Source organism: Haemorhous mexicanus, chromosome 5 (assembly GCF_027477595.1).
Source record: "Haemorhous mexicanus isolate bHaeMex1 chromosome 5, bHaeMex1.pri, whole genome shotgun sequence".
NCBI lineage: Eukaryota > Metazoa > Chordata > Aves > Passeriformes > Fringillidae > Haemorhous > Haemorhous mexicanus.
The window spans coordinates 28,829,636-28,840,928 of NC_082345.1; the positions used below are offsets into that span (position 1 = coordinate 28,829,636).

General features: G+C 43.0%; 1 protein-coding gene and 1 long non-coding RNA gene across 2 annotated transcripts; one reads left to right on the forward strand and one right to left on the reverse strand.

Moving 5' to 3' along the window:
• Positions 1-1,204: 1,204 nt before the first annotated feature.
• On the reverse strand, positions 1,205-9,370 carry DDX47 (DEAD-box helicase 47). Its single transcript, XM_059846620.1, has 12 exons — positions 9,213-9,370; positions 8,570-8,663; positions 6,920-7,108; positions 6,177-6,248; positions 5,568-5,686; positions 4,982-5,053; positions 4,746-4,862; positions 4,453-4,599; positions 4,009-4,146; positions 2,568-2,638; positions 1,897-2,026; positions 1,205-1,806 (listed from the first exon to the last, which is right to left on the reverse strand). Exons 1-12 carry the CDS (start codon positions 9,306-9,308, stop codon positions 1,687-1,689), a joined length of 1,365 nt encoding a protein of 454 aa, XP_059702603.1. The 5' UTR covers positions 9,309-9,370; the 3' UTR covers positions 1,205-1,686.
• On the forward strand, positions 9,330-10,747 carry LOC132327425 (uncharacterized). The gene is made up of 2 exons (XR_009486531.1): positions 9,330-10,069; positions 10,494-10,747. It is a non-coding gene; the product is annotated as an uncharacterized LOC132327425 (long non-coding RNA).
• The last annotated feature ends 546 nt before the right edge of the window (positions 10,748-11,293 follow it).

The window sequence follows — 11,293 nt, forward strand, 5'->3', positions numbered from 1 at the left end:
TTTTGTTCAAGCACCCAGCAGGACAGTTGGGAGTGCTCCCTTGCTCCATGGGGAACAAGCACTTGCATCTCCACCCATATTATCATTTATGTTGTTCTCTCACTGGTGCAGTCTAGGGCCGTTTCCTCTTATCTGTGTGATTTGCTACCAAAGGGCCCTGTAAAATGTTCTCATTTATAGCTTTCACCCCTGCCCCTCTGTGCAAAGGCTCTTAGCAGTGAACATACCCAAGATTTGTTCACTTACAATCTGCCACTGACTCAAGGCCATTTTAGAGCTACCAGACTTGAAGGTATTTGGGAGATTTAAGTAAACTGCTACAACGTAAATAAAGAGTGAGAACACTGGCACTCTTTTTGCTCCAAAGAGAATCTCAGCTCCTCATGAAAAAAACAGACCTAGGCTTTCTGGCATTTCTTTGCAGAATGTGCTGCCCCTAACAAAAGTGTAATAGCATTCTGGCCAGCATACATGTGGATACTAGATTTATGCCAACAGTGTTAAATAACCACTGTGCTCATCTTGGCTACTGCAATAGTTTCTACATTCCATTCAGATCTAAAAAGGACTATTTTGAACATCTATTTTCATGTAGCACAAAATCCAGTTATGAATACTGGACATTAAATTTTCATGTTTTCAGTAAATTTACATATGCAGGATCTTCTCACTCTTCTCTGCCTACCAGCATGAACATCCTGTATGAAAAATTTTATTGTCAATGAGAACTAGCAGTAACCTTCTGGTTTTATATCAAATACATTTATCTCATTCTCGCAAAAGTCTACTTATCTGGCATGGAACTCTGCCTAAGAGTAACAAAATTCCCTGCCCAGGGAAACAAAGCTTTCCAGCATACCTGTTTTTCTGCACCTCCCAGCTCGAGCCTTGCTTTCCCACGTAAATATCCCCCTCTTGTGTTCACTAGTAAGTACTACGAGAATCGGCCACAAAAACCCCACCCGAAACCCAGACCTATCCTTGATGGTGTCAGTCATTAGCAGGTATTGGATGGAATTCCAGCCAGGGAATGTTTCATCCTGCTGAAGCTTGTTCTCTCTGTGCTGGACTGCTCTTCAGCTGACAAATCTAAGGTACTGATGTCACATCTGAATTGCTAGGATTGACCCAAGAAAAAACCTTCTGGCAGAGCTGGTACACAAAATGAACAAAGCAGGTCAGTGACAAGACAAGGAAAACCAGGTAGCTTTACAATTAAGCAAAATATATTTTAAGTTCTCAATGTAACACATCCCTTCACCAAGGCAATGGCATCACAGCTGTGCTGTGAAAACTCAGTCACTTCTTTTTAACTTTTCCTCTCTCTTCTGACAGATCTGACTCCAGATGCACTCAGTGAGACTGGATAGTGGGAAGGCTGCAGCAGTGCAAAAGCTGCACTCACACTGCACTTCGTAGAGAATGAGCAGGGCCAGACCACAGCTGCTTCCAGGCCAGAGGTGATGGTGTCTGACGGTGTCCCTGAAAGGAAAACTGCTGCCATGGTACCAACATGGGCCAAGCTCAGTCTGTAGCTGGTGAGGAAGAAAAGTGGTTTTTTTCTTCAGGGACTGCCAAATTTCATATGTAGTTCTGAAAAAAAATCCACTGGTGATGGCTTGGTAGACTGTTTCTGATAGCTCAGATAGCCATAAAAAGAAAAATAAAGTCTGTTCAAATTCCAAACTAGAAGGCTTTCCTTTTCTTCTTTTTCCCTCCTGCCACCTTATTCCTGACACCAATAGCCTCTTCTGTGTCATCGTCGTCGTTCCGAGATCGCTTCTTCTCTCCCTGCTCCCGCAGCTCCTGCAATGCAATCAACAGATTGACCCAGAGTCTGGTCTGAAGAAATTCAGGCTACAACAGTGGGGACAGGGTCAAAAAGCCAGCACCCACCATTCGAGCAAACCTCTGGGCCTCAGCCACACGCTCTGTCAGCATCATAACTTCTTCCTCTTGCATGGGGAATGCTGGCAGCTTCTTGCCAATCAGGTGTTCAATGCGCTGGAACAGCTCTACATCGTACCTGAGGAAAGACAAGGCACCGGCTTGAATCAGCTCTCCTGAGAGGGCCTCAGCTGTCACCACTCACAGACTTCAGCCCTTGTCTCCAGCCTACAGACACTGCTAGTTTGTGCTGATGGTCTCACAAGCAGCTCAGCTGCATCCAAATGATGCTGTTTGGCATGGCTTCTCTGATTTATCCAGCTCATCTCATCTTTGTTCAGAAGTACTTGGGAAAGATTTTCTTTTTAGACAAATACTTCAGCGTTTATAAAACACCCCCCAAAGTTACTTAACCTGCATTATATATTTAAAAAATATAAAAATATATTGTATAGTCCAGTTATAAACCGTTCTGCTCAATAAATGCCTGCTTCTAGAATTTTTCTAGACTTTCTTCCCTCCACAGCCTGGGCTTTGAATTCTCTCCCCTTTAACTAAATAAAACCAACTGGCACTCCAAAATGAAAAGTAGTATTTTATTCTCACCCAGGATAAAGTCAGCTATTTTCTGCTCTGAAACACAGCTGGAAAGAATAAGTCTGTTAAATTTTATCACTTACTGTGTGACAAAGGTGATAGATTTGCCAGATCTCCCAGCTCGAGCTGTTCTCCCAACACGATGAATGTAATCCTGGAAAGAATTTTCTTGATAAGCAATAATATATCTTCACCAAACACAGAACAGATCTTATGGCAGATCAGCCTACCTATTTTCTCTTTAGGAAAGAACAAGAGAATGTCAAGAACATACTGCCAGCATTAAATGCTCAGGAGGGACTGCAGATTTTGAGACGAGGCCTAAGTGGAGGCACAACTTCAGTTTTAACATTTGAATTCTTCTCTTGCTAAATGAGAAGACCAAATCCAATTATTCCAGACTGTAGGATAAAAGTTGCAATACATGACCTTTGCCAAGACTTCACTCTCACTTCCTTGGAAAGCTAAAACTCACTATCACTTCCCTGGAAACCTAATATTCACAGTGACCCCATGCCTGCATTTTCAGTCTTGGAATCTAGTGCTCTGCATAGTGCATCTTCCAGAGAAACTGTCTGACAAGTAGACTTGGCCAGCATGGTGAAAGAGAGGATGATTGAGAATAATTTAGAAGAGTCTGATCTATCAAGCATCTTTGGTCAGTGTGGTTCTAGGCTGTTTTCCAGGTTTTATACTACATTATGGAAATTAAAATACTCCCTTCTCCACAGAGAGAGGACTGTAAGAAAGGATCTGTTCTATGGGTTAGATGAGAGAGAGGAGCACAAAGATCATAATAACACCATTCAAGCTGCAACCCCCACAGTTTTTTTCTTACTTTTGTGCCTTTACAAAAGGAGTGCTTTCAAAAGACCTACCATGCTTTCTTCTGTTTGCAAGGCACAGTATCTTTCATCATTGTAAGCAACAATAGCAACTCCTGAAATGCAGGTTAATGCTTTCTGGAACTAAGCTGGGGAACAGTCACATCCCTGAGACAACCCCATACTTTCCATACAGAGAGTTGGTAACTTACTGTCTTTTCCTTTTGCTGTACTTTTGTGATATGAAGATGAGACATATTAAGGTCACCTTTCTTAACCAAATGCTTGCTGAATGTCATAATCAGAGAATTTAATTTTTTTCTTTTTTTAAAACACAGTTTAAAATATGAAGGCAGACCTGGCTCAAGGACCCAGAGACGACTACATGAAACTAGTAATATGTTAAAATTGTTTCCAAAGCCCTTTAATGTAAAAAGGCAAAACACAGTCTGAGCAAAAATGCAAAGACATAGAACATTCCTTACTTCCCCTCTTCACTTACAGGATCACTTCTACAACCCAGGCCATGAGACCATGCAAACAGAGATACCAACTCAATAGCAGAGGCTGAACTACCCCTTTCAACATACAGAATCATGAATTAGGCTTCCAGTCAACAGAACAGAGAAAAGATGTCTCTGTTCCTTTGTCCACCTTCTTTGTCTATCTGCTTCCAGTGACCAGAAGCTCTCAGGCTTACCTTAGAGTGGGTAGGAATATCAAAGTTTATCACCACATCCACGTGTGGGATGTCCAGACCTCTGCTTGCAACATCAGTAGCCAGCAGAATAGAACGTGCCTTTGCCTTGAACTTGTTCAGAGAGCCCAAACGTTTATTCTGGAAAAAGGACAAAAAGGGAATGGGAGAATAACACTCACTCTAGTTTCTAGTTAGCTCTTGTTAAAATATTGGCACAAAAGAACTGGGGGAGAAACTGCTCAAAAAATTCCACTTCCCTAATTTATGTTTTAAGTATTACGGAATCAGTGTCAGCATTCACATTAGTTAAATTTCAATGGATCAGTCCTGTCCACTAGCTGTGAAATACTCCTCCTGCAGGGCAGGTGTAACTCAGTATGGTGTAGCCCATTTCCCAAGCCCCAGGCCCCCTGCCTACTCTGTTGTGAGGGTTCCTGCCCATACCTGACTCATCTGCCCGTGGAGGGGAATGGCAGTGAACCCCAGGTTGCGGAGCAGTAGAGCTGTCCTCTGAGTGTTGTTACATGTACTACAGAAGATCATGAAAGAGTTACCAGCCAGTTCATTCAAGATATAAACCAGGTAGCTGTCCTGTAAAGAAACAGAGGGAGAATTAAAAAAAAACCCAGAGATAATCACATGTGCAACATTAAGTCTAGGACTCAGAAAATGAAGATATTGGACAGATGTAGGAGCAAGAAAAGACAGTAAGAGAGAAGAAACAGAAATACCATTACCTTGAATTTGGAGGGGATGAAAATGTAGTACTGCTGTAGTTTTTCAACAGTCTGATACTTGGAAGAAACAGCACATTTAACAGGATTCTTCAGAGCAGCACGCTGGAGTTTTTGAACCTGGTAAGATTAATGAAATTTAGTTGGACAGAGATCTTGTCAAAAAATTGTATTAATACAGTCTAGTTAAGAGAATAGCCTGATGGAAGGAGAACTAAAACAGATTAGTCTGCTCCCACCTTCTTGGTCATGGTGGCAGAAAATAGGAATGTCTTCCTGTCTCGAGGAATCACTTTTAATATCTTATCCACCTGTAAAAAAATAAGGAAATGGAAATACTAAATACTACAAGCAAGCAAGACACAAACCTTCCACAAATATAAAGATAATCCACATGGAGACTAATGCATGTGTAAACATACAGTAGGAACAATTTTTTTCTCTTCTAAAGGGAAGGTGTAGGCTGATATCTTGTTGACAGTTAGACAGTGTGAACTCCAAAAGTCCATCAACAGTGCAAATATCAGGCAATGTTTCTGCAGGAATGTGTCTGTGATTGTTTTCTACACTAACTATATTCTACATCAGGCACTCCAGAGACACCAGTGGATTTCAGAGACAAAGTGCCTCCTACTGTCTTGGCAGTGCTCTGCAGTACTCTGCTACGTTCTAATCCCACCACAGACTTGTGTGTAATTATTAGATTTTAGTTACAATTCACTACTATTCCCTGCAGAACAGCTCAGTGTTTGCTATGTGCCTGTAGGAAGCGATTTCAAAGGCACTCATCTGACGTTCCAAACTCGTCTTTCAGCAGATCCCTACCTCGGTCTCGAAATCCATGTTAAGAATCCGGTCAGCCTCGTCCATCACTAGGAACTTCAGAGCTCGTAAGTTGAAGCCCTTCGTGTTCTCCAGATGATCCACAAGACGGCCAGGGGTTGCTACCAAAAGCACAAGAGCAAGTTCAGAATGAAAGCAGAGAAAAATATCCAAACAGGCAAGACAGCTGCCCACTACAAAAATGGGATTCTTTGCCCAGGAAAAGTAAAGATCGCTTTGTGGGAATAACTCTGTCATAGAGTATCTTCAGAAAGTGTTTTGAAAGAAGACTAATGGAGTCAGACTCTCTGAAGAATGTCCTATAAAGAAGTGACACAAAAAAGACTGTAGACAGGCTGTACTGTGAAGGATGAGAGCAGCACTTCAAATACTTGAGGAGAATGAAAAAACAAGCCAAAAGCACTTTAGGTCTAGCAGGACTGCTTTGGAATGAGCTTGTAGCAACAAAGTTACTGGTGGATACTTTAGAAACTTTAACAAGCCAGTACTCAGAGCTTGGGACAAAACACAAATGAAGAATGTACTTTGCTTTCCTTGGTTAGCTGCAGTTTGATAATATTCATACTCCACATGCCCAGCACATCAACTTACCAATTATAACATGTGGTTTCTTGGCTAAGGCCAGAGCCTGAGACATCGTGTCAATTCCACCCACAATAACCGCTGCAGGACAAAGAGAGGGGAGTGAATCCCTTGGTGTAGCACCAGCCCTCCCCTGGCACTGCAGTGTATACTCTGACTGCCCACCACCCACAGCAATTCTGTACAAATGAAAAGCTACTTTTTTTATGAGAATTTACTTTATTTTAGCATATCTGACCTTCCTAGGCTTCTTAAGCCATGCATTTAATTCCTTACCGGCCACAAGTATTTCATTTTCACAGCTGCAGAGCTACAGGCAGAATCTATTCCTTGTAGTTTTACTCAAGTGCAAAAATCTAGGAATCCTAAAAATACCCACAAAGCTTTTTTTGAGAGATTATCTGAAGAATCAATACAGACAGTCTGAAAGGAAGATTAAACTACATCACACCAAAGGAGGGAGCTCTCTGCAATTTCACTGGACACAAACTCACTATTGTGAACACTCTCTTCTACTTCCACCTTTAACTATTTAGACATAGAATGCAGAAGAGCTGTAGACCACTCCATGAGGAAAGACCACAGAGTCTTTTCTTCTCAAAGCAGGTACCAGATCTTGGTCTTCCAGCAGCATAAGCTTTTCTCACATTTTGTTCAACCCCTCATACAAATCCTCTATTTTTATCTTTGCACTCTCAAGCTGACAAACTGCTCTTCAGAAAAACTGGTCCAATACCATAGAAGCTACTTACTGCTTTGAACACCAATGGAGGACCCAAGAGCTTCAAACTGCTCTGAGATTTGGAAGGCCAGCTCCCTTGTTGGTGTGAGCACAAGAGCAAATAATCGCTGAGGTGTTTCCAGCAGTGCTTGCAGAATTGGCAAAGCAAAGGCTCCTGTTTTCCCAGAGCCAGTTTCTGCCAGTCCAATGACATCTCTGCCTGAGAGAAGGAGCAAGGGGACAAAAGGCTGTTATACATCCACAAAAGAGAAAGAAGACTTTAAAGCACTGTGCTACAAAACACAAGAATTCCCTAAGGACAGATAAAAAGGCAGACACACAGAAGGTAAAAAAAACCCAACAAGTACAAAGGGCCAAACCAAAGAACCTCAGAATCTTTTGAAGCATTTTTAAGACTGTGATTTTATTTGTACAATGATTACAGCCTCAATAGTCAATTTTCTAGTTAATATAAAGGGTTTCATACAAACCTTAGGTTCAAAATAAGTTGCACTTTGTAATGTCTCAAATCTGACATCAGTTTACAGCTTAACGACTCCACCTCACTATTCTAGTCCAAATGTTGTCTGCTTACCAGCTTACAAGGAAACAGACCGTGGTGTTTGAGACTTCAGTCACACAAACTACAGGACAACAGCACTACCAGGCTCACATTTCACAAGGCACAATTGTGCCATTGATTAACAGGGTAATCTAAACCAGTTCCTTCAGTAGGAAGGGTAGGACAGAAAGTCTTTTACCCCAAAACAATGCAGGCAACAGGGTGGAATTCATCAATAGAATCCATTATGACCTCCTCATGCAGCTGAGAAGAGCACGCTGTCAATACACCTTACACTGGAAACAATTCCTCAGGCATGCAGGCTTACCTTTGTGTTTGTGTTTTTTTTTTTTTTTCCCCAAGAGAATCTTATATGTGTAAAAGAGTCTGACAAAAGTTAAATGCTAGGACAGAGCAGACACTGAAAGTTTGCTCCCATTCTGTCACTATGTTGTTCCTTTCCTCCTTGAGAGTGTTTTCGGGGAGGGGTTGTTTAAAAAAATAATATTTCTAGAGGCAGAAATGTCTGCTGAATTCAGTAATTTTTTTTTTTGTAATTCTAGAATGCTTGCAGAAAGTCAGTGTGGTTTGGTTTATTCCTCACTTCAGAAATCTAAATTCAAAGAGTTGCCTGCTCACAGCAAAGCAAATTATACACACTAAGGAATCAGTCAAGGCATCTTCACTTTCAGTCACACACAAACACTGTAGGTCTCCATCAGAAGCAGTACAGCCCAAAACCTATTGGAAGCTTCCTGTGTATCCCTGAATATTTCAGGAACAAGATAATCAATGTGGACTAGCAATTCAAATGATTAATAAGATTTCTACTTAACATGGAGTGTCAGAACTACACAACAGGAGTGAACACTCAAGGAACAATGTTTGTACCCATCTGAAAGTTTGTGGCTGCAGGCAGGGTTATAGGACAATCTAGTATCCCAAGCTCCATCCTGGGAAGGACACAGAATAAATATGAAAACTATTTCCGGACAGAGATCCTCAACAATGAAGAAGTTGGGACACACTCATCCCTGATCCTTCTCACTCAGCAAAATTCATTCACCCAGAGCTCCTGGAGCAGACCCCAGTTCAGCATCAAAGAAGTACACTGCTCACCTTGGAGAGCCACTGGTATAGCCTCAATCTGGATCTTCGTTGGCACCTTCCATCCCAACTGGTCACAAGCTTCACACAGGACATCTGTCACTCCCTGGACATTAGTGACAAGAGAAAAGGGAAACAGACATCACCAAAAAGACCTAAATTAAATCACGGATTTAATGAAATACATGCTGCAACAGAGCCAACTTGTATCTAGTGGAGACAAACCCCACCAGGCCCCCAGTGCAACTCTCTGAAAGGGCAGGCTGCTCACAGTAGTATCCTCCATCCGTAACTTCATCGGATTTGCTCAAAATCTGTTAGAGTTGACTGTCACAGGAAGAATATAGTCGGTTTTACCCTAGTTTACACAAGGAACTTCCCTCCCCACACACGCTTATCTCTTCACCACGATCAAAGAAAACAAAAAACACCATGTCAAGTTAAGACTACTTGAAGATAGCGGCGATGGGAGCAGCAGTGCCAAGCGCAGCGGGGCAGCGGCCGAGCGCCCGCAGCCCCTGCCGGGCCCGGTCCCGCTGCCCGCCGCACGTGTCTGCGCCGCGGGCAGGCCGGCAGCTCCCCCGGCCTCCTCCGCGCGGGGAGAGCAGGACGATGCTCCTCGGAAACAGTGCAGCGAGCTCCGGCCCAGCCTCACCAAGTCCTTGAAGCTCCGCGGCTCCTCCGCCGCCGGCTCCTGCTCCTGCTCCTGCTCCGGCTCCGCGGCCGAGCCTTCCTCCTCTCCTGCCGCCATCTTGGCCCGTGCCCTCCGGCTGCAGCGCAGAGCACTCTGGGAGCTGTAGTCCTCCCCGGGGCGCGACGGGATGTGTAGTTCCGGAGGAAGAGCCAAGAGGGGCGGGAGGGCTCTCCCTCAGCGCCGGGAGGTGCCCTGGGAAGGGCGGGCTGCGGATCTCCAGCCGCCTCTCCCGGGACAAGGGACAAGGGCAGCCTGAAGTGGCTGTGGGAAAGCCTGCCCGCCCACCCGAGCGGCCAAGCCTCAGGCCTGCGCTCAGCCCTGCACGGCTTAGGCAGTGCTTGATGTTGTTCCCAGCTCATGCCTTCCACAGCTGTGAAAGAACAGGCAAAATGAGCTGGCCAGGCACAAAAAGGCAAGAATATCTATAAACTTATATCCATAACGCATATAAAGAATGTGAAAAATGCGTATTTTATGATTGGCTTTTCGCAAATATTAAAGTGAATATTATATGTGTCATGTTAGAAAGTTATGCTGTGTTAATTTTCTTAAGTAGTGTGTTAAATATAGTTTTAGGTTATAACATAGTGTTAAAATAGAAACTATGCTATGTAAGATACTTTTTTTAAGAGAGGACTCGCACGAAGATAGCAGCCAGAGGACACCTTAATCTTTCAGAGAAAAGGAATTTATTGCTCTCTTATCGTGTTCTTTCCGCCTCGCTCAGCCCTGAAGCCGCCGTCAGGATTAAGAAGAAGAAGATGACACTGACCAGACAGAATCCTTTGTTTAAATGGAATTTATGCATCATGTATGAGGTGTGTCAATATGTAATGGACTGTTGCTTTTAAGGGTTAATCCTCTGTTAACGTGTGTCCTTTTTCAGGCTTATTTTGCCCAGAAAGAGGGACCCGGACTGTACATAACTCTTTGTTTTTATTGTCTCATATTGTCCTAATCCCAATTGTTCAAATTTTTATTACTTTAATTATATTACTATTTTTATAGCCATTTTATTACTATTAAACTTTTAAAATTTTAAAAACAAGTGATTGGCATTTTTCACAGAGAACAAATTAAGTGTTTCGGATGTGTTGGTACAAAACATTTTGAAGCACTAGTGATGGGAAGAGAGAAAAGAGCTGTCATTGTCCCAGATTGTTTTTCTGTTTATGATACTTGCTAGTGTGAATTTTTGAAGTATGAATTATGAATTTTTTTTTCCCCTCTGTCTCTGGGAAGTCTGTCTGGGCGTGCTCCCAGTGGCAATGCTGATACTCTGCAGCATCTGTCCCTGGATTCCGAGCGTGGCATTTCCTCTGCGCCCAGAACAATGAGGAAAGTGAGAGGAAATACGAACGAACTCCCTGCGTGACACGGAAAGAAGAGGAAACCTGAAACAATTCATGGGCAGGAGTCAAAATGAAACTGCTGCATCCCACTGTGCTCAGGAGCAGTGATAAATTAAAACAAAAAAGAGAAAAAAAAACCCCAAACCACCCTGTGTAGATGCTCTTTGTTACCATATGTTTCAAACATTACAGCAGCCTGACCATCAGCTTGCTGTTTATTGTTAGTGCTAAAGGTTAAGCCTGGCCAGCACGTAGGCATGAACCCTTGTGAGGGTCACTGGGATGCCTCAGGAAATGGAGTCAAGGATGTGACAGGAAGCCACTGCTTGTGATTCTTTACTGAACTCCTTGCCCACATAATATGGTGCTGTTTTAGTGGGGAGCAGGGTGGAGCAATTCTCTTCTGGTGAAATTCCAGTTTGTGTAATTCCCCATTGTCAACAGATGTATTTGAATGAAAGTTTTCTCCTGTCCTGAACTGCTGTTGGGAGCATTCATGCATGATGAAATAAATAAAAAGCTTCTAAGTAGTAATTCCTTTTTTGTGCTTTTCAGCACAGGACACTGCAGATTATACTGGATTTAGAAATTGTCACTCCAGGCCTTTTCAACTTGGCTTTAAACAAATGTGCTCCTAGCTCTACTGCATGTTACAGTCCTTTGCAGGGACAGGGTGAGAGCCTCCCCAGC

Coding starts and splice junctions, on each gene's coding strand:
- DDX47 (XM_059846620.1), bottom strand. CDS start 9,308: ATGGCGGCAGGAGAGGAGGAAGGCTCGGCCGCGGAGCCGGAGCAGGAG. Junction 6,249..6,919: donor CTCCATTGGTGTTCAAAGCA/GTAAGTAGCTTC, acceptor TTTGTCCTGCAG/CGGTTATTGTGGGTGGAATT. Junction 4,863..4,981: donor CTGCCACCATGACCAAGAAG/GTGGGAGCAGAC, acceptor TAATCTTACCAG/GTTCAAAAACTCCAGCGTGC.